Source organism: Bubalus bubalis, chromosome 10, assembly GCF_019923935.1.
Source record: "Bubalus bubalis isolate 160015118507 breed Murrah chromosome 10, NDDB_SH_1, whole genome shotgun sequence".
Classification (NCBI taxonomy): domain Eukaryota; kingdom Metazoa; phylum Chordata; class Mammalia; order Artiodactyla; family Bovidae; genus Bubalus; species Bubalus bubalis.
In genome coordinates, this window is record NC_059166.1 from 8,983,202 (window position 1) to 9,003,702 (window position 20,501).

The 20,501-nt window shown below is 48.6% G+C and overlaps 1 protein-coding gene across 8 annotated transcripts in view; it reads right to left on the minus strand.

Annotated features, from left to right (window-relative positions):
- The window catches only part of SYTL3 (synaptotagmin like 3), a 96,314-nt gene that overhangs the window by 17,789 nt on the left and 58,024 nt on the right, over window positions 1-20,501 (minus strand). For 4 of the 8 annotated variants that reach the window (XM_006051262.4, XM_044924030.2, XM_044924034.2 and 1 more), the window contains 5 exons: window positions 17,935-17,986; window positions 16,611-16,683; window positions 14,867-14,945; window positions 13,212-13,336; window positions 7,766-7,897 (listed from right to left, as the gene is read on the minus strand). In XM_006051262.4, the coding sequence (XP_006051324.3) occupies window positions 7,766-7,897; window positions 13,212-13,336; window positions 14,867-14,945; window positions 16,611-16,683; window positions 17,935-17,986 (461 nt within the window). The remainder of the gene's footprint in view (window positions 1-7,765; window positions 7,898-13,211; window positions 13,337-14,866; window positions 14,946-16,610; window positions 16,684-17,934; window positions 17,987-20,501) is intronic. The other 4 variants (XM_044924032.2, XM_044924033.2, XM_025294328.3 and 1 more) reach the window with 1 other exon arrangement.

Genomic DNA, 20,501 nt, shown 5'->3' on the forward strand with positions numbered 1-20,501 from the left:
GACCTGATCCCTCACACTCACACTGGGCTTCAGGCCTGCCCTACTATGTGCACAGCTGTTCAGGGGCAGGTATGCGTATGCAGCACAGCTGACTCAGCCAGCGTGGTGTCCAGAATTATAAAGCAGCCAGGAAGCACTAGAAACAGTCATCCTTCATTGTGTAAGATAAGCAGAGGTCAAAGAAGGGTGAGACCCACCCAAAAATTACAGGGCAAACCAGAAGTAGCAGCTGGAAGTGGGCCTGGGGTTCTTCATTCCTTGGGCGGTTGACTAATGGCAGTGTCTCTGAGTAACTCAATAGCGTATCTGCTTGGCGGGGGAAGTGCAGCCACAGATAATGGAAGGCCAACAGGGCGCGTCCTTTGGTCTTCTGCATTCTTTCACCGATAACTCAGGACTTCACCACTGGGAGGGTTTTCTCTGCTTCTGTTTTCCCTGTAGACAGACCAGGATCTCCGAGCAAGTTGAGCCTCTGAGCAGTAAACAGGGTTGATTGAGAGGTCCTGGCCTAGAAGAGCATCTAAGAACCCAGCCTGACTTTTATAGAGCCCAGGGCTCTGTCTGATTGGGAAAAGAAAAGTCTCAGCAAAAAGCAAAGGAGAACTCGTTAAAGCGGGCGGGAGCGTGTGGCGACTTTCTCTGAAGGTCAGGCGTTCTCTGCTGTAACCGCAAGCAAGGCCTCCTGATGCCCTTTTATTTTCACAAAGGTAGAAATCAAGGAAAGTCAACTGAAACCACAGCTATGTTAAAACAAATAAATAGATAAATCTTGATTTCCCCAAGAGCATGGGGAGAGCATTACCGCAGGGAAGTCAGACGGCGGTGGTGGAGCCAGACAGACGTCCCCCTAGACCCTGACACTTGGAGGCTGTGTGATCTTGAGCACTTTTCTCATCCTCCACAGCCTCGGCTTCCTGATTTATAGAGTGGGGATCTATTTCATAGGATTGGTGTGAGGCTCAATGGCTATTTTGTGTAAAAAACTGAGTACCGTGCCTATGCTTTAGTGAATTTATTTAGCTTTTGAAACCAAATGATGTAGTCACTCTTTGTAAGCTGAGTGGATCATTTCCTTTTTTTTCCTTCTTTCCTTCTCTTTTCTTTTTCTTTTTACTCTGAAATATATTGAAAAGTCCCTATAATGGGTAGGAATAATTAATTATTAAACATCTACATACTCACCACTCAATGTAAGAAAGATTAAACCGGGGTTATGGAAATGCTCCATGGCCCCTTCCTTATCTGACTCCCTCTGTTCCTGCTCCCAAGTCAAGGGTGTTTCAAGTTTTTCTGTTTATCATCTTTGGTTTTCTGTCTGGTTTTATTACATGTGTATATATCCCCTCCAAACAATGTATCGATTCATTTTGGCTGATCTTGGAATTTATATAATTTAAATCATACTGTGTACATATTCTCCAGTAGTGTACTTTCTTGATACCAAGCTTTAAAAATTCATCTATACAGTTAGGTGTAGCTTTAGTTCATTCACTGTCACTCCCGGGGTACACTGGATGAATAGGCTATAATATATTTATTTTTATGTTTTTCTGTTTACATGCAAGAGCATCTGTATAGATACTTAAGTTATTCAACAACATTTTAATTAAAAGATGTTTGCTCCTTGGAAGAAAAGCTATGACAAACCTAGACAGCATATTAAAAAGCAGAGACATCACTTTGTCAACAAAGGTCCATCTAGTCAAAGCTATGGTTTTTCCAACAGTCATTTATGGATGTGAGAGTTGGATCATAAAGAAGGCTGAGCACCAAAGAATTGATGTTTTCGAACTGTGGTGTTGGAGAAGACTCTTGAGAGTCCCTTGGACTGCAAGGAGATCAAACCAGTCCATGCTAAAGGAAATCAGTCCTGAATAGTCATTGGAAGGACTGAAGCTGAAGCTCCAATACTTTGGCCACCTGATGCGAAGAGCTGACTCATTGGAAAAGCCCCTGATGCTGGGAAAGATTAAAGGCAGGAGGAGAAGGGGACGACAGAGGATGAGATGGTTGGATGGCCTCACCGACTCAATGGACATGAGTTTGAGCAAATTCTGGGAAATAGTGAAGGACAGGGAAGCTGGCGTGCTGTGGTTCATGGGATTGCCAAGAGTCGGATACGACTGAGCGACTGAACAACAACAACAGCAGAGGTTAATATGGGTGTATAGCTAAGTACTCTTTTTAAAAAAGTCAGTGCAACCAGAGAAGTTCAGAAATACTAAAGGAAAATGGAAGTTTCCAAAACCCCAGCAAGCACAGTGAGATGGGTGGGGTGAACGCTCTGAGACAGTTCCCACTTAGAAGTGACCCCAAATGCCATGATAAGGCTCCAGGTCTCAGACTGACATTTAAGAGAAACAACTAGGGAGCTGGAGCTTTACTTCAGTGACTGCAAGTTGCTCCAGCAGCCACGCTCCTGCCCCTCCAGGTGCAGGGGGCCCAGATGCGCGTTCCTGGCACGTGGTCACTCCCCCAGACATAGCAACCTCAGCTCCAGGGCAAACGTCAGCTGGCTGAAAACACTGACAGAAACTCATGGATTTTTTACCAAAACAGAAGTGAAGGCGAAATCGAAAATCAGAGGGAACCTTGGATATAATTGTTTTTCCCAGGGAATTGCTAAACATGTAACCGCACGTTTCTTCACACTACCAACGCTGGGTTCCTGAGGACTAGAGGAGTTTTTCTGGTTTTTTTTTTTTTTTTTTTTCAAGAACTTGGATTTTTCTTCTCACAAACATTACATGTTTATGGAGAACATTCAGAAAACACAGAAAAGGCCAAGAAAATTTAAGAAGAAAGCATAAGCCAACTATTCTCAACCTTTTGATACAATCCAGGGTCTATAGTACATTCATTTTGCTTTTCTAATTCTGAGCTACTGTAATACCATTCTGTAACTTAATATTTTTATTTATCGATATCTATGTTCACTATTCTTTTCAATATCCTTCAACCACATGACTTTTAATAGTTGCAAAGTATTCCTCTGAATAAATGTACCGTAATTTATTTAACCACTGCCTTATTTTAGACACTTTGGCTAATTCCAACTTTTCAAACTTAAAAAAAGTTATGAAGATAAACAATGCTGCCCTCAACATCCACATATACATGCTTTTTGGCAAAGTTCATGACGATTTCTAAAGAATAGTTCCTGTAACTAAAATCGCTGTGTGAAAGACAGCATGCCTGTTGAAGCTGGTTGCCCTCCCTGTAGTTCAACCAGCAGTTTACAGAACACCTGCCTCGCCACACGCTCGCCAACACTGAGCTGTGTCACTTCTTAAATTTGCTAAAATGGTCCCCAAACTGCACTTGTTCTAATTTTGCACTGATTTAACTGCTCAGGAAGTTGAGTGCTTCCTCTCTTTATTGTCCGTTTGTGTTCTTACTTTTGTAATAAGCAGAGATTTAATAAGCTTTTTCTAGCCCCAACTTCCTGTTTCTCAGAAAGGGAGGCGACGTTTCTTTGGGCAAGAAACAAAACTGTTCCTGGCTTTGTGGGAGTTTAGTTTCCTCAAACACGCACTGCTTCAGTCTAAGGGGAACAGGTTAGGATCAAATGTCTAATAATTCAACCTCGTGATGATAAATGTTGAGGGCACAAATCAGAGGAGATTTTAGAAGAAAGGGCAAAGAGAGCATCAGGTTGAATTTGCACCGTAATTCAGAGGTACTTTCCCAAGAAACAGTCTCAGTGCAAAACATACACTCACCACATCCTGTTACCCCAGCATCCTCCCCTCCCCCACAACGACTCTGAAAGGTCTTCGGGGTGTGGACCAGCTCCAAGTGAGCAAAGCTGAGCTGGGGGTGGCGGTCAGTTTAAGAGGCCAACAATTCCTCTGGGATAAGACAGAAGGCCTGGACTTTTGACTCTCAGTCAGAATTCTGCAGTGACAATATAGCCTTAGCAAACGGCATACCCTCCGAGAGCCTCAGTTTTCCCCTTTGTGAAATGGGACAACAGCATCCCGAGGACAAGACTGTGGTGAGAACAACCTGGAGGCGGAGTTCCCAGCTCTGCATTTAGCGCACAGTAGGCTTTCAAGAATAGCTCCGATAAGAATGCATCCAACCATCTCACAAATGTTTACTGAGTGCCATTAAGTGTCACGCACTGCTCCGGGGCCCCTGGGAATGACAATCGACAATAAACCGCAAGTAAAGCCAATTACGCAGGGGCAGAAGGCGATAAGCACGTGGATAAACACAGAGCAGGTGAGCCAGGGAGGCAGAGCAGGGCAAAGGCCAGAGCTCCTAAGAAAGTGACCTTGGAGCCAAGACTGGAAGGGAGGCAAGGGAGTGAGAGAGCCTGGAGCCTGGGAGAGGGAACAGCCCAAGGAACTGGGAAGTAGGCTGAGTCTGGCTGTTCCAGGACCAGCGCCCCGGCGAGGACTGAGCTAGGGGGCAGGTGCGGGGCGGTGGGCAGCTCGCGGACGGCCCCGCGGACTGCTGTGGGGCGGATCCGAGTCATGTGTCTACCTCTGTGTTGGTTTCCGCGCCTTGAAGGAGCTTAAGAGTCAAGGAGAGAGGACCCTGGACGAGTTTGACAAACCCTTAGGAGGGTTTGGCCCCGTCCTCCTGGATCAGCCTTATCAAGGGTCAAGCTGGGGGACTTCCCTTGTGGTCCAAAGGTTGGGAGTCTGCCTTCCAGTGCGCGGGACGCGGGCTCCATCCCTGGTTAGGAAGTTGGTTTCCCACAAGCCACATGCCACAGCTACAAGAGCCCATGCTGCACCAAAAGATCCTGCATGCTGCAGCTGGGACCTGATGCAGTCATAAATAAATACTAGTTAATAATAATAATAATAAAAAAAACCCTCAAGCTGGCTGGAGTCTGCACGTTAGCTGGGGTGGAGGCAAATTCTCCATGGGTCTTGGAAAAGCTCGCAGAGGCCACTCCTCTGCCTCCCCTGTCCATACCCACCACGGGGTTCAGCCCCAGGAGAGAATGTTCTGGAGATGCCCTTGCTTAAGCTCCCCCTCAGGGAAGTGTTCATTCAGAGCTTTCACCTTTCCAAACTCTTCTCCAGTATAAACAACACCCATACCCCAATGCAGCAACCTGAGAGGCCCTGGCAAGACCATCCCCGATGCTCAGGGCATCCAAGAGGGGAAGGGCCACTCCGTCTGGCTCCGCTAGGACTGCTGCTGTGTGACCCAGGGCAGGAGGCTGCCCAGCACAGGAGTTGGGAGGGTCCTCCAATAGGGGCTGCGAGAACTGAACGCAGTTCTTTAGCACATCCCTAGACTGCTAAAGAATCCTTAACAAACAATGTATTTCACTTGGATTTGAAGTTGACAGGGTTCAATTTGCGTGTCTATGTGTGCGTGAATCTCCTGGTATGTGCTGCTCAGTCATGTCTGACTCTTTTTGACCCCATGGACTGTAGCCCACCGGGCTCCTCTGTCCATGGGAATTCTCCAGGCAAGAACACTGGAGCGGGTTGCCAATCCCTCCTCCAGAGCATCTTCACGACCCAGGGATGGAACCTGCCTCTCCTGCATTGCAGGTAGATTCTTCACCACTGAGCCATGCAGGAAGCCTGAATTTGCTCGGGCTCTTTCTAAATTACAGATTCAGACTCCAGTAGGTCTGAGGGAAGGCTAGAGATTCTGATCTTTGAGAAGCTCCCAGGTAACCCCGGTGACCCACACTTTGAGCAGTGAGGGTGTAGAGCAGTGGTTTTGATGGACGCGGGACCACCCACAGGAGATAGTGGTTGGAGCCAAAGGGTGGGTTGGGAACTGCCAGCATTTTGTGGACTGAATCAAGGATGTTGGCGATTCTTCAAGGTCTAGCCTGCTTCTGCTGTGACTTCTGAATATTCTGCTGGACATTCATGGGGATGGGGTAAGTTTATCATTTTCTGACGTAGACACTATTTTTCATAAAAATACAACCACCCGAAGGCTAAAGTACCACAGTGGTTAGAATACTAGCCCTGGAACATGCTCCTTCCACTAAAGAAGCTGGAAGGTGAACCAAGATGCTGATTTCTAGAAGCGGAGTTCTTAACCACTGTATTACACCACGGAAGGTAAGCATCCATTTGATTACCAAAGCAATCCAGTGAAATAAGAACAACAATTCTGATACCATCTCCTTGATGAGGACTCTGAAGCTGAGGGAGTTTTTGTGATAGTTTATTTTAATTAATTTATTTTTTATTGGAAGGACTGATGCTGAAGCTGAAGCTTCAATACTTTGGCCACCTGATGTGAAGAACTGACTCCTCGGAAAAGCCCCTGATGCTGGGAAAGATTGAAGGCAGGAGGAGAAGGGGATGACAGAAGATGAGATGATTGGATGGCATCACCAATTCGATGGACATGAGTTTGAGCAAGCTCTGGGAGTTGGTGATGGACAGGGAAGCCTGGCATGCTGCAGTCCATGGGGTCACAAAAAGCAGTCCATGGGGTTGCAAAGAGTCGGACACGACTCAGCGACTAAACTGAACTGATTTTTTATTGGAGGACAATTGCTTTACAACATTTTGTTGGTTTCTGCCATATAATCAACATGAATCAGCCTTAGGCACAGGTATGTCCCCTCCCTCTTGAGTGATTGTCTGAGATCACTGAATACATTAAAGAGCTTTAACTGAAGCCTCAGCACCCCTCACCCAAGGCTCCTTCTTACATATCTAATACATATCACAGGTTTAGACACAGAGTCAACATTCATGCAATGTTTTTGAATAACAAGTGAACGAATAAAAAGGCCTGCCTATGAAAAGACTCTATGTTTAAAACATTACAAGGCAATCTCAAAAAAGAGCAAAGTTGGAGGACTTAAACCACCCAACTTCCTACAAAGCTACAGTAATCACGTCAGTCCGGCCTTGGCACAAAGACAAACAGGTCAGTGGAGCAGAACAGAGAACCTAGGAGAAGGTCCGCAGTGACACGGTCCTTTGCCTTTCAACAAAGACGCCAAAGTCAATGGAAAAATCAGAGTCCTTTTTCTAACAAAGGGCACTGGAATAAACTGTATTCGTATGTTGGAAAAAACGAACTTCAACCTGCACCTTTCACCATTCACAAAAATTAATGAGCTGGAGCAGGGACCACACATAAAAGCTAAATTTTTGTAAAAGCTTCTAGAACAAAACATGGCAGAATATCTTCATGACCTGTGGGCAGGTAAGACAGAGAGGACTTCCCTGGTGGTAGAGAGGTAAGAATCCACCTGCCAATGCACAGAACACAGGTTCAATCTGGGAAGATCCCACGTGGGCACACATCTAAGCCCCTGCACCACAACCCTGGAAGCCCGCATGCCCTCGAGTCCATGCTCCAAGGCCACCACAAGCGGAAGCCCCTGCACCGCAATGGAGAGGAGCCCTCGCTCTCTGCAACCAGCAATGAAGCAACCGAGACCCCACGCAACCAAAAATAAAAAGCAACTAATTAAAACAGACAGAGAAGCAACCATGCGAGAAAAACCTGATGAATCAGACTTCATCAAAACTAAACACGTCTCATCCTAAGACACCGTGACTTACTATGAATTATTCTCTGCTTGTATGACTATGCTCACAATAAGATGTAAAAGAGAAAACCACCAAAGATCAGCCAGGTTTTTTTTTTTGTTTTCCCCAGCTGTCAATCCAAGTAAAAGGTCACCTCAGCACTTCACTGTGCTCCAGCTCATCCCACAAGACAACACATCGCTTGTACCCTTGCCGACCAATCCAGTTTGACATCATGACAACCACACAGCATGGGTCAAGGATTATTAGATGAGACTCACCTGTCTCAAGCCTCCTGAGAACAAAGTGTTGAGCACTGGACTGGATGAGATGTCTTCTTGCTTCAAAACAGGGCTCGTGGGGCGTCTGGGACTCTCTGGACCGAGAGGTTTCAGAATATCTGGTGTGCCGGCCTGAAAAAACACACACACAAAATTAACAGGATAGTCGGCATCTCAGTTTGGTTTTGTTCAAATGTGATGACTTCAATGAGCATGGCCTGCATGTCCCTAATATGTAAACTTCCGGGTGCTGAATAAAAGGGCACGCTTCCATGTGGATAAACACACACACACACACACACACACACACACGCGCGCGCGCGGGGTCCCAAGGCAGACATCACTGAGCTTTGAGACATTCACGAACAGTGACGGATGGATTACTTAAGGACGTGAGTGAGTGAGTGCAAGTCGCTCAGTCGTGTCTGACTCTTTGCAACCCCATGGACTGTAGCCACCAGGCTCCTCTGTCCATGGAGTTCTCTAGGCAAGAATACTGGAGTGGGTTGCTGTTCCCTTCTCCAGGGGATCTTCCCCACCCAGGGATCAAACCCAGGTCTCCCCCATTGCAGGCAGATTCCTTACCATCTGAGCCACCAGGAAAGTACTTAAGGATTAGTACAAGTCTTAAAGAAACTGAAGTCCATATTTGACCTTCACAATGACACAGGCATTTAACCACATGAAATATAGTATTCAGCCTGTGAGGCAGAATTTCATCTCTGATATGCTCATTAAAAAAGGGAAAAAAAATCAAAATACGTCTCTAAATTAAACAAAAATATTTTATAGTTGGGGTTTCTATAATGTGTACAGCTTGTGCTTTCAAATATGGTAGCCACTAGTCACAGGGGGCTGTTTAAGTTCCAATCAATTAGAATCAAATCAGTTCAGCTTCTTGTTTGCACTAGACACATTTCCAGTGCTCAGTAACCACATGCGGCAGTGGCTAGAAAGCTCTGTCTGCAGGGGTCCCCAGCCTCCAGGAGCTAATGCCTGATGATCTGAGGTGGAGCTGACGTGATAATGATAAAGAGCATAGTGAACGTAACGTGCCTGAATCATCCCGAAACCATTCCCAACCCCCAATCCCCACCCTGGTCCGCAGAAAAACTGTCTTCCATGAAGTCCGTCCCTGGGGCCAAAAAGGCTGGGGACCGCTGTATCGGACAGCAATGGTACAGAACAAGGAGCGGGAAACCTCTTCCTGGTTGAAAAGACAAAGTTTCCAAAGTGAGACTTTAGACTGGGACACCGGGTTGGAAGTTCAACTTGGAAATATAAACAGCTGCCCTACGGTCATAATTTTCAGGAATGAAAAGCTAAGACTAGGATGGAAGAGATGAAAGACGTGACTGCCTCTGGAACATTTGTTCTTGCTCTCACTTCCCAGAACTCAACTCAGTTCCATGACATTTGTTAAAGCAACACTGTGTTCAATGTGCCACTCTAAGTCCTGGGGGCAAGAGGAGGAGGGAAAGGCCGAGATGATGCTTTGTCTGTTCTCCAAGGACTTACTGTGTGCGTGTGTGGTCAGTCACGTCCAACTCTGTGACCCCATGGACTGTAGCTTGCCAGGCTCCTCTGTCCACGGCATTTCCCAGCAAGAAGACTGGAGTGGGTTGCCATTCCTTGCTCCAAGGGATCTTTCCTAGCCAGGGATCAAACCCAAGTCTCCTGCATCTCTTGCATTGGCAGGTGGTTTCTTTACTGCTAAGCCACCTGGGAAGCCCCCAGGGCTCACTAGCTCGTCAGAGATACAAACCATTAAAATGGAGGCACGAGCCAAGTGAGTGGGATGAGAGGGAGGGCGAGTGCAGGAGGGGCCCCTGGGGTGGTCTTCAGTGGGAATGTGACCTGAGTGGGTACTGAGGCTGGCTGAGGAGAGACCCAAAGTTAGGGTATCCCAGGATGAGGGGCTATCACGATGCTCAGGTGTGAAGCACATCCCTGGACTTGCTAGAGGCCAAACTGCAGGGACCAAAGAGGCCAGGCAGAACCCTGGCCATGAGATCATGCACGCCCAGTGATGTGTGAGGTCCTCCAGAGAATAGGCGGCTCGGGGGCACCAAAGGGTGAGCACAGGGCAGGAGACAGAGGGCTGGAGGAACCGGACACCCAAGGGGAGGATTTCAGAAATGAAGGTGTTCAAAAAGGAGACTAGAAGGCTCACCTGGAACTAAAGAAATGCAGATTTTAAAAAATTGTCTATCAGCTTCCCGTATGGCTCAGTGGGTAAAGAATCTGCCTGCAATGCAGGAGATACAGGAAATGCAGGTTCAATTCCTGGGTCGGGAAGATCCCTTGGCAAAGGAAATGGCAACCCACTCCAGAATTCTTGCCTGGAAAATCCCATGGACAGAGGAGCCTGGCAGCCTACAGTCCATGGGGATGCAAAGAGTCGGACACGACTGAGCTACTAACACACTAAATTAGCAATTATTCACTTTCATGTATTGGAGAAGGAAATGGCAACCCACTCCAGTGTTCTTGCCTGGAGAATCCCATGGACGGAGAAGCCTGGTAGGCTGCAGTCCATGGGGTCGCACAGAGTCAGACACGACTGAAGCGACGCAGCAACAACAACAGCAACAAAAATAACAAGTATAAAGTTTAGTGTTTGCAGAAGTGCTAGAAAACAGCTATGCTGCTCCCATGCAGACTGATGTCAGACTCATGCAGACTGAGTCAACCCCAGAGGAGGGCAGTTCGGCAGCAGAAATTCACTTCTTGATGAACCCTGGCCCAGATATTTCCCGGAGAATTTCTGCAGCTCAAACTTAAAGGATAGAGACATAACTTAGAAGCAATCCTGACCTGATTTCTGAGAGATTTCTCATCCTGGCATCATTTTAAGACAATGATTTCCTAGTTCTGTGTCTCAGCATCACCCCCGGCAGAGGGCCGCCTGTGTCCCCCACTTACAAAGGGCACCCACCGTGTAGCCTCCTTACTGCTGGCGAGAGGCTCCTACACTTTCCAATAGAAGAGCGAGTGGAACTGTCGTGAGCTCACCAGCTAAAGCGTGTGTAATTGCAGCCTGACAAACATCCTATTTAAAGATGTGCTCTTTATATGCTGACCCAGTAATTATTTAGCACTTATATATCATGCCATAATTACTGAGCACTTTATAAACATTTGGCTAAATTTCTCTTTAAAACAGCCGCAACCTCAAGCAATGTGGGGAGAGAGAAAGTCCTAAGTGTGTCCTGCCAAGAGTGTGGCAGTGAAGTGGGCACCCCGGGGACAAAGGATCCACCCGATGGGGGCTCTCTGGACACACCCCTCCGCCCCATTCTCCTGGCTTCTACCCCTGGGCACCGCTGGCCCTTCAGACCACCTTGCAGTCAGCCGGCAGTTCCCCCCCACGGCATGAGCAGCCGGGGAGGGTGATGTCACATTGCATCACTTCAGAAGGTCAGGAGTGAAGCCTACGGATACTTGCGATGCCCTAGCACCTGGTACGTGACATCAGAAGCAGGAACCGTGCAGGTCTGCAAACCTTGCTGGTGTCTCCTGGCAGGAATCACAGGAACGCTCTCGGGGGTAGCCTCCGACTGGCCCTGCCACTCTGACCACGCTACCCGCCCGGGCCATCCCTTGGCACCCGAGTCCCTCATCTTTAATGGAACAGTAACAGCCTAGGCTTCACAGGGGTTGTTTAAGGATTTAAAAAGTTCATTTGTCCTCCTTAGGTGGAGCATATGTTGAAGAGGTTAAGAATGTATAAGTTAAGAGTCGGACGAACCTGGGGTGTATTCCTGGTTCCACCTTTCATGAGCCATGGCTATGAGACAAGGTGGTTAACCTTGCACTAAAATTCAGGTTCTAGATTTCTATCATAGGAGCAGCAATATCTTTCTCAGGAATTTTGCAATGAAATGTGATCAAGTATTGGGTTGGCCAAAAACTTCATTCGGATTTGTCCATAAGACCTTACGGAAAAATCCAAATGAACTTTTTGACCAACCTGATAAATAACATATGCTCCATCTGCCCAGAACCCAGTGTCACCTAAACGCACGCTGACCCTCTCTTCCACCTCAATTCAGGAAGGACAGTTTGGACGGTGTTCATGTGGGCGCTGGAGAGCCGAAAGGAACACACGCTTGTTTGCACTTCGGAGTCTCAAAGACCTTCCAAATACATGTCACACACTCTCCATGGCTTTCCCTTACAGCAAGGTGGCAGACCGTCTGCCGGTCCGAGTTCCTCAGAAATACACCCGAGATCCTGCATCTCGTGCCCACAACCAGATCTATTGACTTCAAATCTGCATTTCAACAAGACCCCAAGTGACTTGCATACACGTTAAAGTGGAGAATCAGCATTCAGCCTCCAAACCAAGACTGACTCCAGCCCCCCATTTCTGGTTCTGTTGCCAGGGGTCTGTGAAAATCTTCCTAAGCTTCCATAAATGTAAACAGGGTCAAGTGAATACCCACCTCAGGGTGGTATAAGGATAAAAGGTAAAGCTTTTAGCAAGAGCCTGGCACAGAGTAACACGTATGAGCAATCTAGATTTATATTTAGATAACAGAGACTTTAAACTGCTACCTAAGTTATCTCGGGGGATCTTTGCAGGAACACTGTGCTGCTCTGGAAGGAACAGGTAATATCACCTTCATTCCCTGGGGGGATGACAGGGGCTGCTTTTGGATGCTCAGGAGGTCACGTGATGACGTGGTGAATGGAGGCAGAATGTAGCATCTTGAGAGTGCGTGGAAGTCCCAGCAGGAAGGTGAGGTTACCGTCACCCCTTTGCCTACAGAACAGTGTGTCTGGGGACACCCTCAACAGAGCCCGGTATTGCAGAGAAGGGCACCTGTCTCTCTTGTCACACCCACCCTGCAAACAGCCAGGTCACCTTGGCCAGACCGGAACCCAGGTTTCCTGACCCTAACATCCGCTTCCCCTCACACTCCAGCGCATCTGCTTCTGGCTTGGTTAATCCTGGTGAGAAGAGTAATTCTTTCCCTACAGGCCTTTGTCAGGTGGTATCTCTTCCGGTGGAGGTACCTGCAGAGTCCCCTCACGACCACACCTGGACGTGCAGCGTTTATGATTTCAACAGTTTCAGAGATCAGGACAGATTTTAACCAGAGGTTGTCGGAAGCAGGACGTGCCAGCCTCTGGCCTGAGCGAGTGTATCTGCAGGCCAGGAATAAGTGGGCACACGGCAAGACTGCAGCTGAGCCTTTGTGCTTGGCGTGGCCTGGAAGCCTTAGGGGGCCGTGGGGGCCACGTGGAAGCCTTTCCCTGTTCTGAACCACGTTCCAAAATCAATACATCTGAATTTTAACCTTCATTTGGCCAGCACCCCCACCCCACCCAATGGAGGGGTTTATAAGTGTTTTTTAGACTGCTTGATGTCTAGCTTTGAAATAAAAGGACAGAGAACTCTATAGAGAAGATGGGCAGGCATTGGGGTGGCCGGGGATACCCTGGTGGTCACGTTGATCGCAGTGTCAGACTGGCTCCTCCTCTCTGGCCGGCCCTCACGCTGCCTGGGGACCGTCTCTGGGTGCTGCTTGTCAGAGGTCATGTCATTCTGGGACTTGGAGAGTTCTAGAAAAGAAATACAAGGAAGACAGGTGGGAGCATACAGCTTTGCTGAGAACTTTCTCCAGGATTTCCGCACCCCGAGCTCTGGGGCCCAGAGGAGAGTCCCTGACATCCCACTGGACGTGGGACCCCAGCATGGGACAGGGGGGCTGGCTCCTGAATGGTGACCGTGTGTTCCCAGGTCTCTGCAGGCAGGGCTGCCATCAAGGGGGTTCAAGCCCAACCTCCCCACCGGGTTACCCTGAATTTAGGCCATTATACATCCCAAGTGTCTGGTTGTCCAAACACAAAGAAGGCAGCTGAACAAACAAGCTGGATTTTTAGGGGCTCCTTAAAAAGATTTTACAATTAAATACCGCTTCTTGGGGTAGAAATAAGCCTTGGGGTATCCTTATAACCATTTCCATAAGCAAACCCTGAAAAGATGACTTAAAAATTTCTTTGCAATAGAGTAGTTTAGAATTAAGATGAGTAAAGAAAGGAAGGAAGGAACCCCACATGGTAAGTGCCCCCTCAAAGGTGAATGTGTCCTTTAAAAGGCTTCCTTCCCAGGAGAGCCCTGTCACTCTAACGTGGACCTTGTCACTCTAACACGGACCTTGAAACCACTCAACACTCAATAGAGATATAATACAGCTCACATACGTCATTTCAAATTTTCTAGTGGCTACATTTTAAAAAGCAAAAAGAACCAGGCAAAGTTAATTATAATACTATATTTCACTTAATGCAACATATCCAATATATTGGGACTTCCCTGGTGGCTCAGACGGTAAAGCGTCTGCCTACAATGCAGGAGAGCAGGGTTCAATCCCTGGGTTGGGAAGATCCCCTGGAGAAGGAAATGGCAACGCACTCCAGTACCCTTGCCTGGAAAATCCCATGGACGGAGGAGCCTGGTAGGCTACAGTCCACGGGGTCACAAAGAGTTGGACACGACTGAGCGACTTCACTTTCACTTTCATTCAACATATTGTGAAAATATATTATCGGTATTAAAATTATTAATGAAAATGTTCACTCTTTGGTCAATAGCAAGTCTCCTGAATCTGACGTGCGTTTTCCTCTGGCCACATTTCAAGAGCCACGTGAGGTCAGAGGCTATTGTGTTGGGCAGCGCCCCTTCAGGGCGCCCCTCTGTCTTGTGGCCCACCCCTCGTGCTGTTGATGAGTGTCTCCTGCGCACGCCGGGCAGGGCTGAGTCGGTACATTGCCTCTGCCCTCTAGACGAGATCCCAGACACGCCTACCCCCCCACAAAGCCCCAGAGCTCCCCTGTCCCCTGTCCCCCAGGATACGCCAGAGTCGCTCCCCTCCGAGCAGTGCCGTCCACGCTGCTGTCCAGTCTACCCGCTGGAAGCTTTGGGGCCTCCTGCTCTGCTGGCAGCTAGAAAGGTCCCAGCGCACACCAGGCCTTCAGAGCTGTTGCTGATGCAGACACGGGACGGGGGAAGGGCCCTGGCTTTCTCTAGGAGCTGGTGTGCATGCCTGGCCTGCAGGGCGGTGCCAGAACCCCGGAGAGGCAGCCACTTACTTTTCATGTGGGTGGTGACAGACAGAAACAAATTTTCCACAGACTTATTGAATCCTTTAAACTGCCCGAGTTCCTGCAACTAAAGCAGAGACAGAAGGAGAGAATGAGACTTCTGTCTGATGACTGGTGTTTGCCCCAGAAGGCTCCAGGCCACCAACCCCCAAACGCCTGCATGGGTGGGTGAAGGAGTGTGTGGGTTCTTGGGGTGCACGTGGGTGTGTGCACGTGTGTCTCTGGGGCACAGGTCTCTAGAGAGGAGGGAGGAGCCCTCTTTATTCAGCGTCTCTCCTCTGAGTTTTGACAACTGCCTTAAAGGAAGGGGCAGTACCGTGTGGTTGTCAAAAAGCTAACAACTACCTCGTAGAAATAAGCACGGACACGCCATGGCCTCAAAGACTCAGTGAGCAAATTCTTACTTCTCTAGCCTCCTTCTCTTACGTCACTGACCCCAGCTCAGTCCAGAGAGGACGTCAACGTGGGCAAAATGCATGTGACACAAGGGAGGGCTGAGAAGACTGGAGCCAGGGGTCAGGTCCACCCCCGAGTGCAGGAGAGAGAGGAAAAAGGCAGAGAAAGAACAGAAATGAGGCCACCCCCTCTGCGAGTCTCATCCATCCATCCATCCATCCCAGTAATATGTCTTGAGCACGTCTGTGCTCGAGTAACTTCAGATAAATTACTCTCAAGGAGTAAAGGAAACCTCTCCCAAGGAGAGAGTAGAGCAGGATTTTGAAGGTCACTCTGGGGTCTCAGTCTGAAACTGGAAAAAGAATTCTCTCACCAGCAGACATGTATATCCTGTACATAGATGGAGTTACTCCCTTTAATATGCAGAATAATAAATAATCAAAACCACGTGTTTCCAAGGCACTTGACAATTTCCAAGTATCAGCACAGACATTATCCGGGTAATTTCTCACACCAGGCGTGGGAGGCGAGCCAGACTAGTATGATTATTGCCGCCTCCCAGGTGGGAGCCCAGGTAAAAGTGGAAAGTGAAGTCGCTCAGTCGTGTCTGACTCTTTGCGACGCATAGACTGTAGCTTACCAAGCTCCTCTGTCCATGGGATTTTCCAGGCAATAGTACTGGAGTGGATTGCCATTTCCTTCTCCAGAGGATCTTCCCGACCCAGGGATTGAACCCAGGTCTCCCGCATTGTAGACAGACGCTTTACCGTCTGAGCCACCAGGGAAGTTGGGAGCCCAGGTAAGTCCCCCAGAATCACACAGCTAACTGCTCTGGATGGGAAGAGTCCTGGTCTTCTTTACGCTAGGCACCTACAAACACTCAAAGACACACAAACGCACATTTCCACAGGTACTCCCCCATCTGTGAGTCACACGCCTGTGAATCAACCTGTATTTCCCTTTCCAACCCCCAAAGGCCCCTGACACACACGGGAGCCCGTCCAGACCCCCACACTCAAGGGCACGGTGAGGGGACAGAAGCAAGAAAACGACAAGAGTGAGGAGATAGGGATGTGGGATGCAGGCGGAAGACGCGTCCACTGACGACGCGGGGCGTGGCGGGGGGCGGGCCCATGGCCCCCAGCGCGTGATGGGAACCCAGACCCCAGGCAGAGCCCAGCACCTCCGGCCTCCTACGGGGGGGCCCCCTTCCCTCCTGGCCTCGGGACCCTCCAGCCAAGGCTGGATCGCTCTGCCACGAGGCTCAGCCTCTCGGCCCCGTCTCCTCCGCGTCCCTCCCCGTCCCCACCCAGCGGGCACCGGACGGGTGCTTTACCCTGGCAGGGCCGCCGCCACACTGGCTTTCGCTGAGAGGCGGTGGAGTGGGAGGAACCACGGAGATCTTGTTGCTGAGGGGAAACACAGGGATAAGAAACGGGTTGTGAGTATTGCGTGTATACAGCATTCACATTTGTCCTGTAATTCAAGTCCTCTGCCTTTCTGCAAAAAAAATACGCTTCCTCACCTTTTAGAAGAGGGCCCAGCAGCCTGCCTGGATCCACTCTGCCCAGGGCTGATTCCTGGGGTCTGAATGTGGGAGACGCAGTTCTGTGGTCCCAGGCCCGGGCACTGCACTCCAGCCTTGTGTTCACAAAACAGCTGGGGTGCTGGGCCCCGGCTCTGTGGCCTGGCTGCCCTGGTACCCGGACTCCACACATGGGTGCCACGTGGACCTGAGCGTCCTCATAGTGGATAGCACCCAGCAGAATGCCCCAGATGTCACGGATGTAAAAACCGACCTTAAGAGGAATCCTAAGTTTATGCTAAAAGAAGCTGGCAGGGGGACTGACGGAGTAAAACAATGAAAAATCCAGAAATTGGAAAGTCTCACCATAAACAAAACAAAACAAAAGCTGCTGGTGGAGACTTTTCAAGAACACTTTAATAAATTTGCATAGTCGGGTGTGTGAATTATTGCTCGATTCATGATGGCTGGGTGTTTAGAATTTTGTTTATAAAGTTACTATCTCTCAGGCCATTATTCAAACCCACCAATGTTCATTCCACAAATGTTTCTAAAGTGTCAGGCACCGGGCAAGATGTTGGGGACATGAATGATTCATAAAAGCAAATGCTTGGTTTAGAATCTCACTGGTGCGTGTGCTCAGTCATGTCTGACTCTTTGCCACCCCGTGGACAGTAGCCCACCAGGTTGCTCTGTCCATGGAATTTTCCAGGCAAGAATACTAGAATGGGTTCATTTCCTTCTACAGGGAATCTTCCTGACTCAGGGATTGAACCCGAGTCTCTTTCATCTTCTGCAATGGCAGGCTGATTCTTTACCACCGAGCCACCCGGGAAGTCCTGAATCTCATTGGACATGCCATCAAAAACAACATTTTGTTTCCTGAAAACATATCAAAAAAATTCAAGAAACAAAATGTCTTGTGAGAAAATCTTATGCTCGATCCTTCTAGCTTTTCATAAGAATGTGGAAATATCTCTGAATCTTCTTCAGGCACTTTTTATCATCTTTTTTTTAAAAGTTACATTCCAGAGCAGTGACATCTGAAAGTCAGGAGACCTATATGTTCTTTCGGTGAGTCCTCTGTGCTCTAGCCCTGAGGGCCCAGGACAGCCTGGCCTCTGACAACACTCACCTCAGCTTCTGATAAGATTGCAAGAGCTTTGCTCCGGCTGTCTCGTGCTTGCCTGAAAGAGATATCGGTAGAGGTCATTTATTAGTAAGAATACAATGCAGATGATGGAAATACAGGATCTAATACATTAAAATTATTATTTTCCTAACAGTGCATCTTGTGATTAAAAAGCAAGAGACCATTTTGGGGTGTGCACTGTTGCTCGGTCATATTCGACTTTTTGAAATCCCAGGCTTCTCTGTCCATGGAGTTTTTCAGGCAAGAATGCTGGAGTGGGTTGCCATTTCCCCCTCCAGGGGATCTTCCTGACCCAGGGATCGAACCTGCATCTCCATCTGCTTCTGCATTGGCAGGTGGATTCTTTACCACTGAGCCACCTGGGACTCTGTATGTTTTACCAAAAAATCATGAAACTGTACATTTAAACAGGTGAATTTGTGTTATCTAAATTATATTCCATCTAAAGCTGATGTTCCACACACACACACACCCACACACAGAATGAGACAATACTTGCTGGAAACGATTGCTTTTACTGAAAGTTGATGCTGAATTAGATTTTTAAATTCTGGATCATTTGAAAAACCCCTTCAAGCTTCTAAGCTTCCAGTTGTCCTCTGCAAACATTTCATAATGGAGTGACTATATTCCTTTAAACATTCTTTGTTATGCAGATTGAATTAATCTTTTAAAAAATGTAATCTACTTATTTCTAGTTATAGAGGCTAATAATTTCCTAAATAAGACTCCATCTGATATAGTACTCTTTTTGTTTCAAGGAAAGGGGATTTTATGATGTGCTGTATTAAGACCCTAAAAATAGCCCTCTCTAAGCCCACAGTCCTGTGGACGCAGTGTTTCCCAGCCCAATGCACAGGGTGAGGTCAGCGCACTTGCCCAGCCTGGAGACCAGAAGTGGATTCTCTCAGGGAAGTTCCCCAGAAGCCCCCAGAGCGCCCAGCACACAGCTGAGAACTGCCAGATGCATGGTCCTAGGAGGTCAGAGCAGCTCCTGTGTTGTGCTTTCAGAAGGCTTTCTTGTTGCTGTTCAGTCGCTCAGCGTCCGACTCTTTGTGACCCCATGGACTGCAGCATGCCAGGCTTCCCTGTCCTTCACTATCTCCTGGAATCCATTGAGTCGGTGATGCCATCCAACCGTCTAATCCTCTGTCATCCCCTTCTCCTCCTGCCTTCAATCTTTCCCAGCATCAGGGGCTTTTCCAATGAGTCAGCTCTTCGCATCAGGTGGCCAAAGGATTGGAGCTTCAGCTTCAGTCCTTCCAATGATTATTCAGGACTGATTTCCTTTACAATGGACTGGTTTGATCTCCTTGCAGTCCAAGGGACTCTCAAAAGTCTTCTCCAACACCACAGTTCAAAAACATCAATTCTTTGGCCCTCAGCTTTCTTTATGGTCCAACTCTCACATCTGTACATGACTACAGGAAAAACCATAGCTTTGACTAGACAGACCTTTGTTGGCAAAGTGATGCCTCTGCTTTTTAATACACTGTCTAGGTTTGTCATAACTTTTCTTCAGAAGGCTATAATCCATCCCAAAGAAAGACTTAAATATTTCATCATCTCCATAAGACAGGAGGCAGGGCGGCAGGGGGTGGGGTAGTAAGACAGTCAGGAATTACAGGGAGACTTTGGGTGGGGGGCAAAGTACTCTGATATCAAGCCCCAAACCTTAAAGCTGGGGATGGCTAACCCCCCAGCTGACCCTGATCTGATGTCCCCCTCCCCTCAATTCCATGGGATTCTCCAGGTAACAATACTGGAGTGGGTAGCCATTCCCTTCTCCAGAGGATCTTCCCAACCCAGGGATCGAACCCAGGTCTTCTGCATTGCAGGCAGATTCTTTACCGTGTGAGCTTCTTTACCGAGTGGGACTATGCCCACTGCCGGTCAGGGGTCCTAACTTGGGGGGCTCAGGTGATGGATGAGCCCTGAAATCACATTTCAAACTGTGAGTCCACTTGCCCGTGTGCATTTTTCTGGGGTTCACCACAGTGCTCACCAGACTCTAACAGGAGTGAGCCTCCTCACTGTCCGACTACAAAACAACCCTTTAAAAATAAAAAAGGCCTCATCCCGAAGGCTGAGCGCTAAACCAGCGGAGCCAGCTTGTAAAGAGTGAAGGCTCACATCTGCAGAAGCCTCGGGGAAGAAGACTGGCTGGAATCTAAAGGAGCCACCCCGAGTGCACCGAGGGCCCTGTCACTGCGAAAGCAGAGAAAAACAGAGGAAAGAGGGAGATTAGACAGAGACACTGCTCGTTCAGCCTGTCCTGGGCCAGAGTGCAGACTCCAAAGGAGGGGCAGTTCTGAGCCCTGGGGGTGGCGGGGCGGGGCGGGGGGACCAGGCACAGCTCAGAGGCTGCTGGCCCCTCGTCCTCCCAGTCGTGGACTGCTGGGACTGCTGCCAAGAGGCACGACCACCAGGTGACAGCCCCTCTCTCCAAAACGATGCTCCTCTCCCCACCACCTGCAGTCTTCTAGCGTCTCCCTACGGCCCACACCTGGGCCTCCACACTGGGGGTCCACTCTCGCACCAACCCTTAA